Source organism: Vicugna pacos, chromosome 7 (assembly GCF_048564905.1).
Source record: "Vicugna pacos chromosome 7, VicPac4, whole genome shotgun sequence".
NCBI lineage: Eukaryota > Metazoa > Chordata > Mammalia > Artiodactyla > Camelidae > Vicugna > Vicugna pacos.
This window is the reverse complement of record NC_132993.1, coordinates 79,163,014-79,183,273: the sequence shown is the minus strand read 5'-3', so window position 1 is coordinate 79,183,273 and position 20,260 is coordinate 79,163,014. Positions and strand designations below refer to the sequence as shown.

General features: G+C 43.5%; 1 protein-coding gene and 1 long non-coding RNA gene across 3 annotated transcripts in view; one reads left to right on the top strand and one right to left on the bottom strand.

Moving 5' to 3' along the window:
- The window catches only part of STARD3NL (STARD3 N-terminal like), a 41,052-nt gene that overhangs the window by 4,329 nt on the left and 16,463 nt on the right, over positions 1–20,260 (bottom strand). The window contains exons 2-7 of one of the 2 annotated variants that reach the window (XM_031679795.2): positions 14,706–14,988; positions 10,104–10,181; positions 7,374–7,451; positions 5,441–5,494; positions 5,225–5,342; positions 3,178–3,273 (exon numbers count right to left, since the gene is read on the bottom strand). In XM_031679795.2, coding sequence (XP_031535655.1) covers positions 3,178–3,273; positions 5,225–5,342; positions 5,441–5,494; positions 7,374–7,451; positions 10,104–10,181; positions 14,706–14,930 — 649 coding nt within the window. In that variant the 5' untranslated portion in view covers positions 14,931–14,988. The remainder of the gene's footprint in view (positions 1–3,177; positions 3,274–5,224; positions 5,343–5,440; positions 5,495–7,373; positions 7,452–10,103; positions 10,182–14,705; positions 14,989–20,260) is intronic. The other variant, XM_072965231.1, reaches the window with a different exon arrangement.
- On the top strand, positions 2,678–3,379 carry LOC140697456 (uncharacterized). Its single transcript, XR_012074592.1, has 2 exons — positions 2,678–2,815; positions 3,187–3,379. It is a non-coding gene; the product is annotated as an uncharacterized lncRNA (long non-coding RNA).

The following is a 20,260-nucleotide window of genomic DNA, read 5'->3' as shown; positions in this document are numbered from 1 at the left end:
GAAAACAACTGAGAAGAGACATCAACAGCCACACACCACAGGGGACATAATTTCACAGATTCAGCCCACACAATTTTCTAAGCAAACAGCAGTATCAGCAACCTTTTGGAGCAAATTCAGAATCTACACTTGCTGCGATATATTTGCAAAAAATTTTTTTCAATAAAAACATGATACGAGGGGCAAAGAAGAAGCAAAGTATGATTACCCTGAGAAGAAAAATAAAACAAATACCACAACTCAAAACAAACTTTCTGCGTGTGTCCAGACAATTCTGTTCAACAAAGATTTCAAAGCAATGACTACAAATATGTTCAAAGAACTGGAAAAAAGTCACGCTTAAAGAATTAAAGGAAAGAATGACAACAATATGTCAATAAATTGAGATTCTCAAAGAGATAGAAATTTAAAATAAACAGATTTTAAAAAAAATCTGGAGCAAAAAGTAACTGAAGTTAAATAGAAAATACATGTGTTAAGAGAATATTCAAGTTGGCAGAAGCTAGAATCAGTAAACTTGAAGACAGGGGAACAGAAGTTATCCAATCTGAATAACAGAGAGAAAAAGTCTAAAGAAAAATTGAAAAAAGCTCAGAGACTTATGAGGTAACATCAAACACACCAACATATGTAATGGGACTCCCAGAAAAAGAGAAGAGGAAATAAAAAGAATCAGTAAAAATGTCTGAAGACATAATGGTCAAAACACCTAAAATTTGTTAAAAAAAAATCCCCACTAACCTGTATATCTAATCCTGACCAGGATATAAACCAAGAGACCAACATGTAGACACATCACAGGCAACCAAGCTGAAAACCAAGGAGCACACGAAAACACAACACCAACATTTACAAGATGTCACCAAAGCACTGCCAGGGGACATTTAATGGCTTTAAAGGCCTGTATCAGAAAAGAAGAAAGATCTTAAATCAATGATGAAACAGAAGAGCAAGCTAAACCCAACCCAAGCAGAATAAAGGAAATAATAAAAATTGGGATGAAAACAGGTCTACCACGTGCCAGTCAGTATACTAGGTGCTAGAGAAAGACAGACAAAAGCCAACAGGCAAGGCAGGCCCCAGATGTCCTCTTATTTACTAGGGGCCAATCAGCGCTGTGTCAGGGCGAAAAGCTTCCAACTTCTGCTGCTGAAAGACTAACATTCGTCCGCTGACCTAATGAGAAAGCTTTAAAGGAAGATCTTTTCTAGGCACACGAATTCCAAGAATAGTCTTTAATTGTAATTCTTTCCTACGCTGAACATTCAGACAATGAACCTATAATACTATAATAAAACAAATCACTTTGAACACTCTGCTCACTACTAATCCGCACCTTGTCTTACACAAGGCAGCCACCCAGCGGGACACTGCAAGTGTTTTTGTTTGGCTTCCTAATTCAATGAAGCGGTAATGCTTCCAAATGCCACTAGGTGGTGGTAAAAGTCAAAGGATGAGGCCAACTGATTACTTTTGAAAAATGCCTCCAGTGGTACTCATGTCATCCTGTGCTCGGAACTTCTAATTAAAAAGTACATTAGTGCTAAGAAATTTTATTAGTCTTAGGAAAATCTAAGCTATACAAAAGCTTTTTGAAAACTTTTTTTAAAAAAAAAAGAACTAGCCCTGTGATGTACAAAAATCTCGATGAAACCGTCCTTACAGTGAGGCAATGAAAAGTTTAATACTTATTCTAGCTTCTGCTGGCTGAGAAACAGCTTTTCTGCTAATCCATATCTTTGTTTCATCTGACTCTACATGCTTGTGTTTTTTACTGCTTTTAGATTCAACCCCTATTGTCCGGCACATCAGTTACTTCGAGACTCCCTGATACGCTATGCCACACTGCTGTGCCTGTGACATCCATGTGGCTCTTTCTGCCTGGAGTCTGTTCTGTTATATTGTGTGTGTATGTGCGTGTGTGCATTTAAAGTATTTACTAAGCGTGATCCTGGGAATAAAAAACCATGTAGTCTCTAACTCAAGTTTCTATCCCACTGGCAGAAACAGGCCAAGTCACTGGCAAAGACTATCAGTTCAGGCCAGTCAATACAGGACAGCAGAGTTGTGGGAGAGATCTGATGAACATGAGGCAAAAGACACACCTCCTATGCCTGCCGGGAGCCGGGGTGGGGCTGGGGGTGGGGAGAAGCCTTCTGAATGTGAGTGGAGACTAGGATTGCAGAGGGTCACGTCAAGAGTGCAACAAACAAGGGGCACAATGGCTTGAGGGTTTTGGTGTATTTTCAGAGAGCTGAGAACGGCACACAAGGTGAGGGATGAGAAGCAAGCTTGGACAACCGGGTAAGAGGAGGTGCTTTCTGCCAGGCTAAGGATCCAATGATTTCCTTAATCCTTTGTGCTGCTGAAGGCTTTTAGGAGAGAGAGTAACATGATCAACTTTGCATTTTCATGAGTACTGGAAGGCTGTGTATTTATCAGCTATGCCTGTGGACTCTAGTACAGGAGCTGGGGTTCAAATCCTAGCTCCACCTTCTTACTCTTTGTGTGATGCTGGACAAACCACCTCACCTCTCCGGGCCTCAGCCTGCTCACCTCTAAAACAGGGCTAATGAGGCTTTTACATCACAGGGTGGTCACGAGGAACTCCCAGAACAATGGGATTGTTCTATTTAATATGGCATTCCTGTGTCTGGGTGGGAGAAGGCGACTGAGGTGGACAGACAGGAGGCTGTTGCAGAAATGGAAATAAGAAATGCTGAACTGAGGCTAGAGATGATCATAAGAGGTACAATTTAAATGAAATAATGGAGACAGAAATAAGGAGGATCAAAACGGCTGGTGAATGAAGAAGGTGATGTCCCCAGTAAGGCGCTGGATTCTGACTCGGGCACCTGGGGAGGCGGTGCTGGCGTTCTCAGACAAAGGGAGTCCTGGAGGACAGCCAGTTAGGGGAGGACGGAACACAGAGAGCATCAAGACCCTCCCCGTCCACACTCCGGTGTCTAAGACCCTCTATTACGTTTATTTCTACATCTCTGTGTCTCACCTCGGGCTGCACATCGAGATCATGTCTTGGTTACATTCACATCCTAAATGCCTGGTGTGTTATGTATTTGCTCAATGTACTGGGAAGTAGAAGGTGGGGAGGGGGGAAGGGCCAAGCTTCTGAATGATGGACAGAAACACAAATGATAAATCACATTTTTTTTTTACCTGCTTCAGACTCAGGAGGAGAATAAAACTGACCGTCAGAAAGCCCGCCAGGTATAAGCGCCGCTCTCTCCGAGGCATCCTGAACGATCAGGAGTCCTAGAAGAGAAGAGACTCAGCTGCTGGGAATGACGTCACGGTTCTGGGAGCCTCTTGGTAAAGTTAAATACAATAAAAGGGTGTTATTATCACATTTTAAAAAACACTTAGCAAGAAGGGGTACTTCGAAAATCTTTCAATCAGAAAGTAAATTGTATTAATAAGCTACGAACTAGTGCTGTAAGGACAGATTCCAACTAGCTTAAAAAAATTGCTTCCTGTTACTTATGGGATTCTTTGGTTCAGGATTTATAGCCTCTTCCCCTTGGAAATACCTACTTCCCTACAGAAATCCACAAGATCAAAACCAAAGCACAAAGCAAAACCAAAAAGCCTGGTCAGCTGGCACAAATGGCCTACCGTCTGCATTTGGTTAGAGCAACACCAGACATAAAGCATAAAAACACTAGCACGTGACCATCGGTGATGAGTTCTTCCGGCTGGAGCGGGGTTAACACTGAGATCAAGCTGCAGGGAGCCCTGGGCCGGACAGCAGGTGCCAGGTACGCGTGTCATATACGCTACAGGGGAAATCAATGCTGCTTTAAATATTTTCCTTAAGTTTGTTCTGCTTTATTAGTTACTCTGAATGTGGTTTAATCACAGAAGCATTCAAGCTGCAGTCCCACGAATAGCTGCTATGCCTTTAGTAAAGTACAGTTTGATGTTTATATACAATTTTTTCAAAAGTGACTTCCATCAGTTTTGTTTGTCCCTTTTCCACATTACATTTTCACAAAGGAGCGGAGGGCACACGACAGAAGATGAATCTTGGTCTGATTAATGTGTTTTAAAAGCTACTGTTGGGGGAACGCATAGCTCAAGTGGTAGAGCACATGCTTAGCACACACAAGGTGCTGGGTTCCATCCCCAGTACCTCCTCTAAAAATAAATAAATAAGTAAACCTAATTTCCTCCCCCGCAAAATTAAAATAAATGAGTAACTTTTTAAAAGAAAGAATCTATGTTAAACTGTAATTCTTTTCTTATGGGTTTCTTCTTTGTAAATGAGATTTTAAAAAAGAACACCACTTGCAAGGTTAATTTTCCTTCTGCTGTTTCTCACGGTTATAATTATGCTTAACTTTCTATAAGACATACAAAAATTTGTCTTCCCTATTATGCAGGGCAAATTCAGTCAGGTGATTGACAGAGCATAAAAGCAGCATGTCTTGAAACTGCCTGGGTCTCTGGATTGAGCTTTGACCTTATCACCCCCAAGAGGGCAGGTGGGATGGGTGGGCTTCCACCAAGGCCGTCATGCAGAGAATTCCAGCCCAGGAATTCATCCTAAAGCTCAATCAAATCCTTTGGACTCCCAGTTAATACCAGCCACAACCGGAGGTGATAAGAGCTTTGACAGGACTCATGATCACACAATGCCGGCTACCACTCTGCTCCTCGGCGGAGGACGGGGAGAGCCTGAGATGGGTGGACACTTCTCTGGCTTGCTAACTTCCTCCTCTGAACTCCAACTCCACCATCAACCCATCAACAGTCCCCCCTCAGCTCTCAGCTGCTCAAATGACGGCCCATTCAAAGGCACCCCCTGCTGTATGGACAGCAACATGAGACCTTAGAGAAATGCTGACTTCTATTTAGAATCGCTACCTCGGCACAAAACGCTTCGTGCCCTCCGGCCATTATTAAACAGGGCGAAAAGGTGCACCTGTCGGAGGAGAAGGAGGTGTTGGCTATTGCTGTTGCCCTGGGAATGACTTTTTCACCAGTGTCCCCACTTCCTTCCAGGGACGTCTAGCCTGACAGCTGAAGTGAGGAGTCACATCCCGCCCCTGCCCTCCCAACCACCCCTCCCGATGTCTCCTGCCCCTGCAGAATGGAGACATGCCGTCTGCCCAGCCCCACCCGGAGCTCCAGTCGGAGCCGGACACCGGCAGCCCCTCCTCCGCGCCCAGCCGCTCTCAGGAGGCCCCCTCGGAGCCAAACTTACTGTTCTCTTCCTCTGCCTCTTGAGGTAACACCTTGAAATCCAGGAACCACGTCTCAATCCACGCAAGGATAAAGGAAATGATGGGCAGCACGTAGCCGAAAGCCCCTTGAGAGAAGAGCTGGAAGGACAGACGGGACGGCAGAGGGAAAGGCCGTTACCGGGAGCTCACCTGGCGGGAGGTGGCAGCCACCGCGCAGAAAAAGTGGAGGGCCGTACCTTTGAGAGGATCACTTTTGCTAGTAAAAAGGCACTGGTCACCGCTGTCGTCAACTGAAAGACACATAATCCAGTACCATTCAAATTAGATGCTTTACATTGTGAACACCTACCTCATGCAAGAGACCTCCTGGCTGAGCCAGGAACAGGCGATGCCTGGAAAGGCTCTGTCCGCCTGGGCTCCCTCCCACGTCTCCCAACCTCTATCCCCGAAAGCAGACTGAGGCAAAGTGGGCTTCCACGGGACACACAAGCCCTGCCTGGCAGCTTGAGGTTTCCCTTCACCCATGTCTTAGCACACTGGTGTGGTGGGAAACTAAATTTTGTCCACTAGACGGTACCACATGCAAAGATGCTATCAGCACAGAAGGGACCATTGAAATACAGCGGTAGAGCTCCCCCAGGGATAGCCCCACAGGACCTGCGCCCTGTCACTCTATCCTCCAACTAAGATCCATGGCCATGTGAAACCTGACCGAAGTAAGTGCCAGCAAGGAGGTCAGGGAAACATCAGACATCACGTTCAGACAGTATTAACAAAGTTGCAGTCAGTTTTTTTAGCAAAACACACGCGTGTGTGTACACACACACACACACACAGGAGAGGAGGCATCTTACATTCGGATGCTAATTAACTTTACAGGCTGACACTAAGTGTTCTTTAGGGACCAGCTGACTTCTCCTTCCAGCTGCCTGGCTCCTCTCTGCACATGCTTTGAAAAACAAGAATCAGAAACAATAAAATGCTACATCTGACCTGTGATAATTTGCAAGTAGATATTGAAGAAACTTTCTTAAAACTCTCAATGCGTGTCAACCACTTTGCTGAAACAAACATTGCGACAGACAGTTTGGCAAATACTAGTGCACATTCTGGAGACTCCGGAATAGAATGTCCAAAACAGGGACTGCTTTAGAAAATGGGCGAGGGACACTCACTACAGCTATGTGGGGTCAGCAAAAGCGTCTTCAGGAAAGGAAGTCAAGCCTGGCTGAAATTTGTCAGCCTCCATCTGTGAAATGTGAGCCTGGGGCTCAACGGATGGTCTGATGGCAGCCCTGGGGTTCTGGGGATGCTCAGAAGAGACGGCCCAGGCAGAGGTGGCCTCTGGCGGACTCTCTGTTGGGACAGCAGCACAATGCCATGCCCAACTGGACAAGCCCATGCCGGGCCCCACTCAGACCGAGGCCTCACGCTCCAGAAGCAGGACTCCAGGTTATTCCTGACCGTGTCTCTCCCGTCTGAGATGTCAACATGCCCCCCAGATACCTGCCTCGTCAGAGCTCTCACAAGGGTGAGTGTTCAGACGTTTGCGGAAACGGCAAAAATAATTCAGGCAGAGTTGCTTATAGTTCTTGTTTAAGTCCATAAATATTTATTGAGGGTGAAAAGCATGTGCTAAAGCTCTGGGCTAGACGCAAGGACACAGAGCTGAGTAAAAACGCCACTGCCTTCAAGAAGCCCGGAGGCAACAATAAAAAGGGACACAGGAGTTTTTGCCTGGAAGCCTGGAGGGAGGTGGATAAAACAGTGAGAAAGGCAGTGATCAAGAGAAGCAGAAAAATCACCAAGCAGTTTCAACCAAAGAGGAAACTGTTCAAATGCCTCTGTGACAGAGGGACTGAATTCATCTCCTGTTTGCAAAATTAGGTAGAGGTGGGTTGGTGCTTGGCCAACAGTCATTGCTGGGTCTCTGGATTCCTTGTCTGTCTCAAGTCTCCACAGAGACAAAGCTAATTACTCATGACCACTGGAAAGAAGCCCCGGAGAGTTAAACCTACTGAGGTGTGGAGGAAGGGGACCGGGGAGAAGCTAGTGGAATTCAACCCAGATGAAAACCTTGTCTTCTCTCAGCTCAGCCCTGCCGTGAGCCTCAGCCCTGCCATGAGCCTCAGCCCTGGAGGGGATGAACCACTCACCGATCATACTCACCGCTATCGCCCACCAATGGCGCAGTCTGCACACAGCATATGCAAGTATTAACACTTTGAATCGAAAAACCGCCAAAAGCTATATATAAAAAAAAAAAGGTAAGTTTTAAGATACACACACAAAAGTGAAGTAATTCGGTTTTATGAAGAACCCACCAAAGTGTCTTCATCATTCTGGTTTAGGACTGCCACAGACTGATCCTGATTGATAGATCAGCATTTGGGATCTCCGTTCTAGAATTTATGGAATACCGTTCGAACAGGGATTCAAATTAACTGCCCATTATCAACAAAAGAACATATAGTTTGATGTTGACTTTTCTTTTCTATTGGAGTCTACATATGTTCTGATACCCTTTGAACATGGGAGAAAATGCTTTCAAAGTTGACTTTTCCATGCCAGGTACAAACACTCACTTTTGGAAGATACCAGATTCTCAGTGAAGTCCACTGTAAAGCTCTGGGTTCTGGGGTGTGGTGAGGGTTCTGCCGTCCCAGGGGTTACCCTCTGATTTTTCAGGGTGGTTCAGGGACTCCTCTGAAACCCTTTACGTGCATCATTACCCCATGTAATCTCCACCCCAGCAACCCCATGAACAACTATCATTAATGCCAGTACACACATAAGATGGATAGAAAAACTGTCCAAGGCCACACAACTCCCAGTGAGGAAGCCAGGATCTGAACCCAGGCAGCTTGACTCCAAAGACCAGGCTCTTAACCACTATGCCACAGCTGTTTCTGAAATTTTCATCTACTAAGGAACTGACACAGAATACAATTTTACCAATTTTACTTGGAAAATACGCTTATTCTGAGCAGACGAAAGTCAAGTGGCTCTTGAGCAATGCCTCAGGTTAGGGGGTCTGCCAAAAGTTCCTCACTAATCAAAACTGCTGAAAGGCTGGAGACCGACAACTTCTTTGCTACCACTGGCTAGATGACCTCACTTAAGGTCCTTTTACGTACATGAAGTTCGCAGTTACATTTGTTTTTAATCTGCTGCCTTCATTAAAAATGTGTTTTCCGATAATCTGCTAACCATTTATTCTCTATTTCTTGTAGATCTATCTCTGCATCCTGGACTTGGCAAAAGTAGTTAAGTCTCTACCCCTCTATCTCAAAGTCTCCAAGATCCCAAGGTTTCCTGGAGGCGGTGTCCCTTTCCAAGGCCAGGCATGACAGTCTTCCCAATCTGAGCTGAAGGGCCCCACCTATTTGTCCAGTGCCATCAACTCCTTAAGCATGGAATACAGACAGCCCTTGGAGATCTGGCCAAGGGACTAAGCTGGCTTCCTGGCAATTCCTGGCTCAGGGTGTTTTAAGATAAATTCAGCAAGGGAAATGAAAGGAAAAAGAGAAATCAAAGTTTGTTATTTTACGCCAATAGTCTTACAAGAAAGAATTATCAAGAGATTTGGGATCTAGCATGCTCTGTGGCCTGGGCAGGTCAAGGCACTGAACCAGCAGACTCGATTTCTTCATTTGCAAAAGAGGATTAAGTTCTGTCAGTGGTTTTCCAAATAGTCTGTAGCAGTCGAACGCTTTTTCAAGTCAGTCTTATTGGAACCCTAACATACTGTACAGATGAAAATGGAATTACTCAGTTTAGAAGAGGGTGATGACAAGGAACCCTGATCTCTATTTCCTGGGAATTCCATCTCTCCTTATACTCGCTTCTGCAGTATGTGTGGGAAAGACCAAACAAAACAAGACTTTTTTAGAGTAGTCTGAAACACACTAGAAGCTATAATCACTAATACTCTCTAGCAAAAGCAATGATGATGGTAACAGTGCTTGCAGGTGAGTCTCTGAGCTTCCAGGATGTACCTATCACTGGGCCAAGTGTCTTCCACGTGCTACTTCATTTACTTTTCAGAACGATGATGATCTCATTTCACATATGAGGAAACTAACGTTTAGACCTAGAGACAGTCAAAGACAGACAATCGGTGATAGTGTTGTGGGTCAAATCCAGGTTTTTCTGACTTTAAGGTCCTACTCTTAACCACTGTTCATACAGCTTCTAAAGATAGTAAATCAAGTAGTTGAATTTGGGGCGAATTCTTTATGAACTTTGCCTATGCTGTGACTAACACAATGTTAGAGTCTGACTTACTGACACTATCAACCGTAAAGAGATACCATGGAGATGTACCAAACCCAATTCGAGTCACAGTGTACCCTAGAAAGATGCTGCAGGCATTCGTTTGAAGTGAACGCCTCACCTACAGATGACTACACCCGTGTAATTCATCTTGGGAAACAGCTGACTGTTTCCCAAGATGATCAATAAATCACTTCTCAAAAATTTCTATTATTGAAAAGTGAAACAGAATTATTACTAAAGATATACTTAGAAATTTATCTCGAGACAGAAAAGGAATAGCATTTTCATTGTGTTATTATATGTAGAGGTGACTTCCTTCCAGTGATTTGGGTGTGTCCATGACGTCTATCTCAGCCATTTTCAAGAACAAAGGGAAATCAGAACAGCTTCTGCTGAGCCCCCGTATCTCTCTGTAATCTTTCCTTTCCTTGAGATGGCCAGACAATTTCTTAGACAGAGACAGAGAGAACACTGAATGGGCCAGTAATAAGGGAAAAGAAAAGATAATATTTAAAAGGGGACAGAAAGAATGGCATAGAATCTGAGGTCCGTTGATAGCAAATCTGCCTTTTGGTTAGTTTCATCACATCTGAACTGAAACAGAAAACAGAAAATACTTACAAATATGTCAAAATAAGAAGAGTAGTAGTCATACTGCACCACCTCCTTCTCTAATGTGTTCTCAATACCTCCGTTCACCTAGGGAGGAGAGTAAGGGGTAAAAATGAGGACAGATTTTACGTGTGAAAATAATACGAGAGCACATGCAAGTAAGGTTTTGTATACACTTTTCTGTCTGTCGTCTCAGAATCCAGAAGTGTTAAAATATGAAAGAAAAGAACCCTCATCATTCCAATAGAAAGATGCTGAAGAGCACTTCTCACTTCGATTCTGAATTCACTTACTCAACAAATGTAAATGTAGAAGGAAGAACTGTGCCTTTTTTGCAGTTCACAGTTGGGCAAACCAAAATGTTCACTATGAAAACATTTCTTCTCTTGTCAGAGAAAGTCTTCAATCATACAAACATGCATTTTTAAAGAAGACCATTCGCATTTATCTAGGGCTCCCCCTACTTTCTGATCACTCTCCACTATTTTAGGTCTTGGAAGACCAAGAGGCCAACAGGTCCCCTGATCTCTTAGCAACTATCAGTGACAGCAGTTACCATGTTGCTCCGAGCATTTCAAAATTCTGCACTCTTATCAATTTATACATCTATATTTAAACTAAATAAGGGACAGACCAGACCTACAATCATATGTGACAAAGTCATAGTAAATGATGGATGAGTGACAATGTTGGCTCGGTTGAGGGTGGCGACAGTAGGATTGGAGAGAAGACTGTATTGCGTTGTGAGTGGATTAGACAGGACTTCCTTTCAGACTAGATGTGGGGCATGAGAAATACTAAACAAACAAGCCAATCCATTCAGGTTGAGTCATTTTTGGCCTGAGCATTTGAACATTGTTTACTGATCAAGAAAGAGGCAAGGAAGTAGCGTGGGTGTGTGTATGCGTTGTCGGGGAGCAGGCTGAGTTAGGCATCCGAGTCGGCACAGCAGGCAGGTCATGGTGTAATATCAAAAGCGAGTCACTACCTTCTGGAAGATCTCACAACCATGTTTTCCGATCTGCTCTAGAACCTGTTTCAGCTCACGACTGCAGGAGATCCAGCGCTTCCATGTAGCTCTTTAAGAATGTTAATCATTTAGAGCCGGCTTACCTATGCACTTCATTTCCTATAGATAAACCTGACCTTCTAACCAGCCTAGTATTTTCTCTGCATCAGCCCTGTTCCCTCCAAAACACACACACACTCTTGTCTCAGTGCTTCTGCTGACCTTCATCTCCAAACCCTTTTCCTATTGTTCCCACATCCCAATCACAGATCATCCTTCTATTTCCAAATTCCACCCATCCTTCCACACCCAACTCAGTCCATCTCCTCCACTCACTCCTCAGATAATTCCAACCCACCGACCTCCCGCAACCTGAATGAACTTGTTACCATTGGTTATCACAGTTTGACAATAGAACACAGTGACAATGGGTAATAAAATCGGAATCAGAAACAGTGGGATAATAAATACCTGAAATATGTGTAACAACAGCAAGAGAATAATAACCAACTTTTTTTCTGTCCTTCTGGGTAAAATTTACTTTGGTTAATAGTAAATGACATAATCTACAGTTGTATAGAGCTTCCTAACGGCCAAGGGCTGTTGTATATGTCTCTTTATTTGATCCTCACAAGAATTCACAAAGAAGGCAAGACAGGTATCAGCTCAGTTAACTGACTGAGAAACCAAAGCCCAGAGAACTTAAATGGACAGCTCCAGGGTAAATCAGAAACATTCTGACACTTTCTAGTACAGCAGTTAGAAAATAACATGAACAATAAACATTGATAAAGCCCTTTCTTGAACCAGAATCTCAACTGAAGGGTCAAAAGCTGAAAAAGCAACGTCTACGGCCATTTGGGTCCATCAGTCTAAAGAGCCTGGGGGAAGAGTCTGGAGGGGAAGTGAGTCCTCAGGCAAATCAAGCCATTGAGGAATTTCAGGTCCAATGTGGGAAATCAGTCTACTCAAGGGTGCACTTGGAGGCCCGAGACAGAACCCCAGAACCACCCTTGCAACTGGCACTGAAGAACCCAGCTGCCCCAAAGTCGGCCAGGAGGGAAAGGAAACCAAGGTGCCCTCAGGCTTCTCCAGCTGGCCGGGTCCCTGCACTCCAGGCAGGGTGGGTGCCGGTCAGCTCCCTGCCGCCAGGAGGAAAAGCGGCTGAGTTGGAAGCCATACACAAAGGCGAAAGAGTTTGGTGATAGCTATGACTGCACAGAACAGCTGGGTCCCCATGCTCTTTGGAAGGTCTACGCTCCCTTTAATGCGACTTCTTTCCTCTCTTAAAGACCAACACCACGAGGCAAACTTTAAATCTTTTTGTAGAGCCTGCAACCCCAGAATCAGAAGCCTGTGTCCTGACATCAGTAAATGCAGAGACATATAAAAATCACGATGGATCTGAATGATTAGAGATTTACAGAGAAAGACAAGAGAAAAGGGATGGTACAGAGTGTCATAAAAAACCCAGATCAGGATTGACAATTCAAAACAAACAGAACTAGAAAATTAAATGTTCAAAAACAAAAATAGCCTTGCTAAGAAAGACATGACAGATGATCTTATAGATACACATTCTTGTATGATTTTTTTTTTCTTTTTACAATTGTGGAAACTGGCAGTTGGTGGAAAAGTGAGGATCAAGACACATTTCTTAACTGCGAGGTCTGGTGATTTTTCATTTATAAGAAGTTTCAAGCAGATGTAGACAGATCCCTTTCGATGAACAAAACAGGGTACTGCCCACTTACTTCACTTCCACTTCAAGTTCCTCAAAGCAGTAAAAAAGGAGGGAAGTGAGAAGAGTAGCTCTGTGACCCCCCACAGCTCCACCCCCGGGCTTCCCTCACTTAAACACACTCAGTGGTCGCATCAGCAGCAAACCAACAATCTCCTTGGTTTTCTGCTGTCACACAATAATTTTAAGTGTGCTTCATTCAAACGGTGGCTATGCTTCCCCTGTTAAAAGATGCATTTCCTTTTCACCTCTCATTCTACAGCTGCTAGTTTTCAAAGCACATTAGTCCTTTAACATAGGCATCAATTTAAATATTTTCTTTAACGTGTACATATGTAACAAACAGTAAAAAGAAACACTTTAAATTGCTATTGTCATATCACTGACTTATTTGTTTTTAAATAAAAAATAAGGCAAACCCACAGTGCTAGATTAACAGAAGGAAAATCTGTAAAAAGAAACTTAACAGTAGATTCATGTTGCGTATTACCCTGATTGGAGGACAAATCTTATTTTCTACTATAAGTATATATCTGCTTTCATAAATAGATTTATTCTTCTATTAGAATTCATGATGAAATTAAATTGAGTCCAATGACCCTAATTATTAAGAGTCTAGAATCTAGAACTAAAATTGCCGTTTTGGATCAGAATATTGATCAGTTTAGATTAAGACGCTGACTCTTTCTATTATAAAGCGAAATTAAAAATCATTTTCCATAGGCATTTCAGTATCTTTTCGTATTTTCTCTATTTTAATAAATTTCTTATAAAGCACCGGCATTGTGTTTAACAAAGAGTAACCGCAACAATAAACAATAGCTAACAACTATTGCTACCCAAGCCTTTGCAGATATTTCTTGGAAAGAAAAGAACTGCTGAGAGTGAAGGAAATAGACAATTTTTGCCTGGGAGGAAGTATTCTGGAAGAGTTCACCTATCTGTTGGTAAGGAGTGTACCCAGTCAAAGCTGAGGCTTTGGAGAAAATAGATACACTGGGTAAAAATAAAACATATTATTAAAATGAATTTCACCTGCTTATTTTTACTTTTATTGAGTGTAGCAACTAGAGAACTTAAAATTACATACAAGGCATTATATTTCTATTAGGCAGTACTGGTCTAGACAATTATTTGGCAACAGAACTGCATAAACCTAACAAAATAGAGACAAACTTCCAAATGTCTCCAGGATTTTTCTGGATAAAATATGAATAAATAATACCTTTGCAAAAAAATAAAGAATAATGACATGCAAAATCTTAAATTTGGGATCCAGATGTCCCCTCAGCAAAACCAAAATAGAACAAAAAACTTAACTGTGGGAACTAGAAAGGAGATGCAACATTTAAAACATATTCCAAAAGCATGCTACATTTTCGGAAGCAAAGATCAGCAATTTTTTTCTGAAAAGGGCCAGGGAATAAAAAAAGTTTGCCTTTGTGGGCCAGATGGACTCTGTCAAAACTACTCAACTACTGGCACAAAAGCCAGTCACAGACAGTATGCGAACAGATGGGCAGGACTGTGTTCTGATAAAACTTTATTTATACAAACAGGCCAGTTGAATTTGGCCCTCAGACTACAGTTTGCCAACTCCTGTTATAGAGCAAAGTATGGTGGATTCAACTTTCATATGTGTAAAGTGAATTTTAAATTAACCAGGTGTGTTCTAAACAAATATAGTAAAAAACAAGAAAGGCCCAAGTCAGCTAGAGAAGACCAATGTTGCCTCATTTGCAGAATGATGGAATTCACTACAATGAGACAGAAGTGAGAAGAAAAATAAGAAAACGTTTTTTTTTGTTTCTGGAAACAATTCATATAACATCATGGAAAAAGAAAAAAAAACCCCACTTACATTTAACTCTATTATCCACAGTAATGTTACAAACAAGAGGTCAAAGGTGACAAACAAACAGAAAGTCCTCCTGACATCAGATATGCCTTTCTTCTCCCTTCCTTCGTAGGACTCGATCCTGGCCATGAGCTGCGTGGGGTTGATGGAATGGACTTCGCGCAAGGAGGCGTGAGAGCTCTGACTCCCCGTGAGAGCGTTCTCCACGTCTTCTGGCAGGGGGTTCATCCTGCAGGAGGGTTAAAGGAGCCTCTTTCCAACTTCACCATCCCTAGAGGGAAGAGATCTTTGGGGAATAAAAGAGAGACACCACATTAAATCAGAGCCCACCTGCTACCACAGTGCTACCCCCACCACTGTACACTGTTCCCTGATATGAGCATCCAGGCGTCTTAACCGAGGACGTTATGTCTTGAGGAAGACATAAAGAGAAAGCGAAATGAGGAGCAATTATTGATGTTATCAATCAATACTACAAAAAAAAAACTGTTACAGAAAAGACGGTTAATAAAGACAGCATGCAAATTTACAGTAGGTAGTTAACAGTAAAGACTGGCTGTGAACCACAACACAAAGGTGCCGGGTAACTTTGGGGCAAGCCTCTGGGTGAACGAGCCAAGCCAGCTCCCTTCCTGTGCCAGACAGAAAACCTCTACAGTTCTGTAAGTGTCCTTACCCATGGACTGGGAAAACATTTACTGAATAGCTGCTCAGAGGGCATGCAACCAGAACCTGCAAACTGGCTATAAAAAAACCTGTTTCCTCAAGAGGAACTGCTTTCCACCACAGGTACTAATAAACCGAATTTAGCATTTCCATTTCCTCTAAATGAATTAGCATGTTTCTGGGCCTCTTCTTGGAAAAGAAGTATGCATGCACCAGAAGTTTACCATCATGCAAACAAACATACCCCACTGGTAGTGGCAACAGTCACAGTCCCATGTGGAGATGCAGGACCCCCTCCCCACAAGGTCGCAGGTGCTTCTATAATAAAGGTAAAAGACTGGCCATCTCACCGATCTGATCTCCTCACGGATGAGGCAAAGTCATCAAATAGAGGGTACGGTGGATGGTACTTTGTTTGCCAAATATTCCAGTTTCCCTTCCTATGCTACCTCTCCCTGGGGGAGGAGTATATCTCCTGGCTCTACTGAACTCACATGCCTTTCTGTGGCCAATGTGATGTGTGCCACTGGGCGTCCGGATCTCAAGAACCAGTGCATGGCTCACCACGGACTCTGTACAAGAACTGGATGTTTAATACTTTCAAATTCTATCTGGGAAAATATCCAAGCTCTTCCTTAGAAATGAACAGTGTGGTCTCCTCAATTCACCAGAGATTTTGGAAAGCCTGCTCTGTGCTAGTCTCTGTGCCACAATGACTGGCAATGTCCACAAAAAGAACATTTTCAAGGTGGATAAAATATAATTTCAAAACATTGCTGGAATTTCCCAAAAGTAACAGGGTCCCACCGGGTCCTAATCACAGTCCAGAACTCCATGTCTTTACACCTGACCTTTGTTTTTCTCCCTCTCCAAAATTGGGAACAGAAGTCCTTTCCCCATTTTCATACAATGTGGTGATTTCATAACATAACATTTTGGAAAGCAATCTGGTGATATGAAGTAGCATACTGTAAAATATTCATATCTTTGATCCAGTAACCCTACTTCTGGAAATCTAACGGAAATTAACTGTAGACCTTCAAGGCAAAAATTGATCTACATCATTAGAAACTGAGTCAATGATTGCCTTTGAGAAGGAGGAAGAAGTGCCTAGAAGGCACAAGCTTGGTCAAGTCCTATTTCTTGGCCTGAGTAGCACTAACATGGCTGTACTCACTTTTTGATAATTTATTGACATATAAACAAGTTAAATCCACTAAATTGTACAGAAAATTCAACAAATTCACAATTCAAGCTGAGGACTGCTTTTAGGAAGAACATCAGTCTCACTCATTCCCCCCTTTCCTGAGCCCACCCCTCATGAATGGAGAAGGACAACAAAGCCAAACACCGAGCCTAGACATCCGAGGCTGTTTCAAACTAAAAACTGGCATCATCCAATGCTACATCCCTGACTTGGGAAATGAGAATCATTACATTATTTTTCAGACATGTGCACTAATTCACAATCAGCTAGAATGTACAGATACTTGCAATAGTTTCAATAATAAAGTTACTCAATACCCAGAGCCGCTTGAGGCTAACCAGACTGACCTCTGTCTGGGACAGAGGAAAATCTTAAAAGGAAGAGAGAGCTTCCTTTTAATGTGTAAAGACAAAGATACTTCTACAGCCTCTTTCTATTCTAGAATTACAGGACTTCGCCCTAACCATACCCTTCAGAAAGATTCAGTTCAACTGCCAATTCCTTCCAGAAGACTTCCCTGAAATGCTCCCCACATGCCAATCCCCAGGCAGGGCCCCATGCATCTCCTCCAAGTTCTTCTCAGACTAAAGATACGCCATCGATAGTAATGCTTATCACACTGTGCCTTAATTATCCACTTAGTTGCATGCCTCTCCTGCTAGCTGGAGGGCTCCTTGAAGGCCCTGAATGTGATTTGCACATCCTTGTGTCCCCAGGAACTAACTACCTCGAACACCGCAGGGTACCCAGCACACAGCGGGAACAGAACAGACATGGACTGAATAAATTCTGTCTAGCTTCAAGCACAGAGGCTAGCACAGAGCAGACTCTCCAAAAATCTCTGGTGAATTGAGGAGATCACACTGTTCATTTCTGAGGAAGAGCTTGGACATTTTCCCAGATAGAACTTGAAAGTATTAAACATCCAGTTCTTGTACAGAGTCCTCTCCGGGGCTGGCTTGAGGAAAGCTACGTGTCTCTGAAGAGGTTGTTAAGCCCTGATTAACTGTATAATCTATAATACAGGGTTTATACCTATGGAAGAAGCATGGGGGGGTGTGGGAGAGGTGGTGAGGAGGGGGGGTGGGGGAGAATTAATAAAGGAAAACATCCCCTTATTTTTTTTTTCTGGAACTTGTGTAAGGAGATGAGAACCCCTTTTGGTTGTTTTGGTTTTTGAAAAAGAGAGTCGTATCGTAATTGCTTTATCTAGATGGGTACCTGTCCTCTGTATTAGAAAGCTATGTCTACAACTTTGCTGTGATGACAAAACCCCCAAAACTCAACGGCTTTAAACAATCTACATTTATTCTCAAGCTCACAGGTCTGCAGGTGGCCTGAAGTAGTCTAGGCCCAACTGGCAACCCTGCTTCAGGCCTCTCCGGGGAGCAGAGCTCAGCCTCAAACCATGTGTTGGGTCCGGGTCTGTCTTTGTCCTGGGACCAGGGCTACCTGGGCCATGTTCTCTTCGTGGCAAATTGAAAGGACACACGGGACAAGCTAGACCCCATGAACATATCTGAAATCTCTGCACACATCACGTCTGCTCGTGCTCTGTGGCCAAAGTTTATCTCAAGGCCAAGCCCGAAGGGCATGGAGCTGGGATGCACCTTCCACCCAAAGAGGAGGAGGAGGTCAGTGAATACTTGCCGACAAATATTTCCATCTATCCCAGCCAGTACCGTTCTGTGTTCTAAACCGGAGGGCAACAAACTGTGGCCAGTAGGTGGAATATGGCCTCTGCCCGTTTCCGAATACGGATGGAGTTTTATTGGACTTCTGTTGGTATCCACTGCTACGGACACTTTCCCACCAAGAGAAGACAGGTGAACAGTCACAACAGAAACCATATGGTTCCCAAAGCCTAAAATATTTCCTATCTGCATTTTTCTAGGAAGCGGGACTGCTGCTTCCATTAGCTTCTCAAAGAGAAGTTGGGTGAGATTGAGTTACTGTGTTGTAATTAGTGAAAAAGATTAGGCTAACTGATGAATAGTAATTTTGCCAATACATGCTCTGATTCTACAATTAGAGCAACTTCTAATTCATTCTTATCTTCCCACAGGTCGCTCTCCAGACACAGCACAGCTCAAGCACAGGTGGTCTTGTCCTGAGGCCACCGCAGCGGTCCTTCAGCCCAAACGCTGCTCTTCGCTATTCTCTTGCCTTAATCCCGCACCACTAGAACTGGAGAAAAATTCTACCTTGTCTCTCCTGGTAGCTTCCTAAATGATGATAATATCCTGTCCAGGTGGAAAAAAACAAAAACCACAGCCTGAGATCCTTTTGATTCCAGAGTGAATAGCTTACATCTCTGGGATGCTGTTACTGCACTGGTCCCCGTGCTGGTTGCAAAGCTGAGCCAAAACTTCAGTTCCATCTGCTTCAGCACGGAATTGCTACCACCCAGATGGGAAACAGGACGCTTGGTATAGGAGCTCTGATGCTAGCATTTTGCCCAAGTCCCAAGGTCTCTCTTAGGACAAGTCTAGAGGGCTTCTGAGCACCTGCTGGTGGAGGCCAAACCAAGTCTCTCGATCCAAGCAACCAGCCTCCTTCTCCGTATTACTTCTGGAGAAGCCACAGCCAGGACACTGCATGTTCCCCTCCGAGACAGAGAGAGAGAATGAATAACAGACGTTAAAAATATTTAATTCAGCAAGACCTTAGTCATCATCTTATCCAAAGGCCTGGGGAGCAAGATTTGGCTTACAGACATGTTTTGCTCGGTCTTGTATGGTGTTTCTAAAGATTCTGAACTAGTTGCTAACATTTTAAATAATGAACTTTCATATAAAATTCCAGATGTCTAGCTTCTCTGGAAAAGTTAAGACGTAGGATGGCCAGGCCTGCATTCCCTTACCAGGAGAATAAAGCCAGCAAGCTGCTGACCTCCTTAGATGGAGCACAGACTCTGCACTTGGCCTCAAGCTTGACCCAGCCTGGAAGCATCTCAGTCTGCCACTTGGATCTAGTCCAATGCCCTTGTTTTACAGGCAAAGAGAGTACAAACCTGAAGCTTGTGTCTCATCACGTTGTTTTGAAGCCTTCTTCATCTTTGTTATCAAAATTATTCTTGCCTATAAATGTTTGCTTACAGATGAAAAAGCAAAAACAGCAGCAGCTGAGGCTATGGGGATGATAAGGATGCCCCCATATTAAAGAGATTTCAAGATATAGCTTAAGGTTGAAAGTCGGTTTTTCCACTTCTTCCCTCTCCATCACCCTGCCTCACTCACCCCTGATTCCCGGAAGGAAACAGGAGGGACACCAGAAGGTGTTCAAATGGCCCCTAGGATGTGGTCACTGAATTTGAGAGTCCCTGAGGACCTGGGCTGCCTCAGCTGTGCTCGCTCCATCCTGGGACAGGGTTTCTCTTGGGGCAGGAAGCACCTCGAGCTGGTTACTCTCTTGCAGGGCCACCACGTGTTATGAGACCTGGTCTATAATGGTTTTTAAAAGTCCTGTTCAGGGCCCACAGGTTCCAAAACAAAACAGCTAAAAGTGGAGAATACTTTGTCAGGATGAGAGACATAACAACTAAAAAACACAGGTGCTTTAAAAAGTAAACGTGCGTAGAGAAGAGAGAGCCTTAGGAAGGAAGCAAACCCAGAGTATCAGAAACACATAATAAGATAGTCTTCATAGTCTAAAGGTACCAGCATGAGGTGAGGAAAGTTCTGTG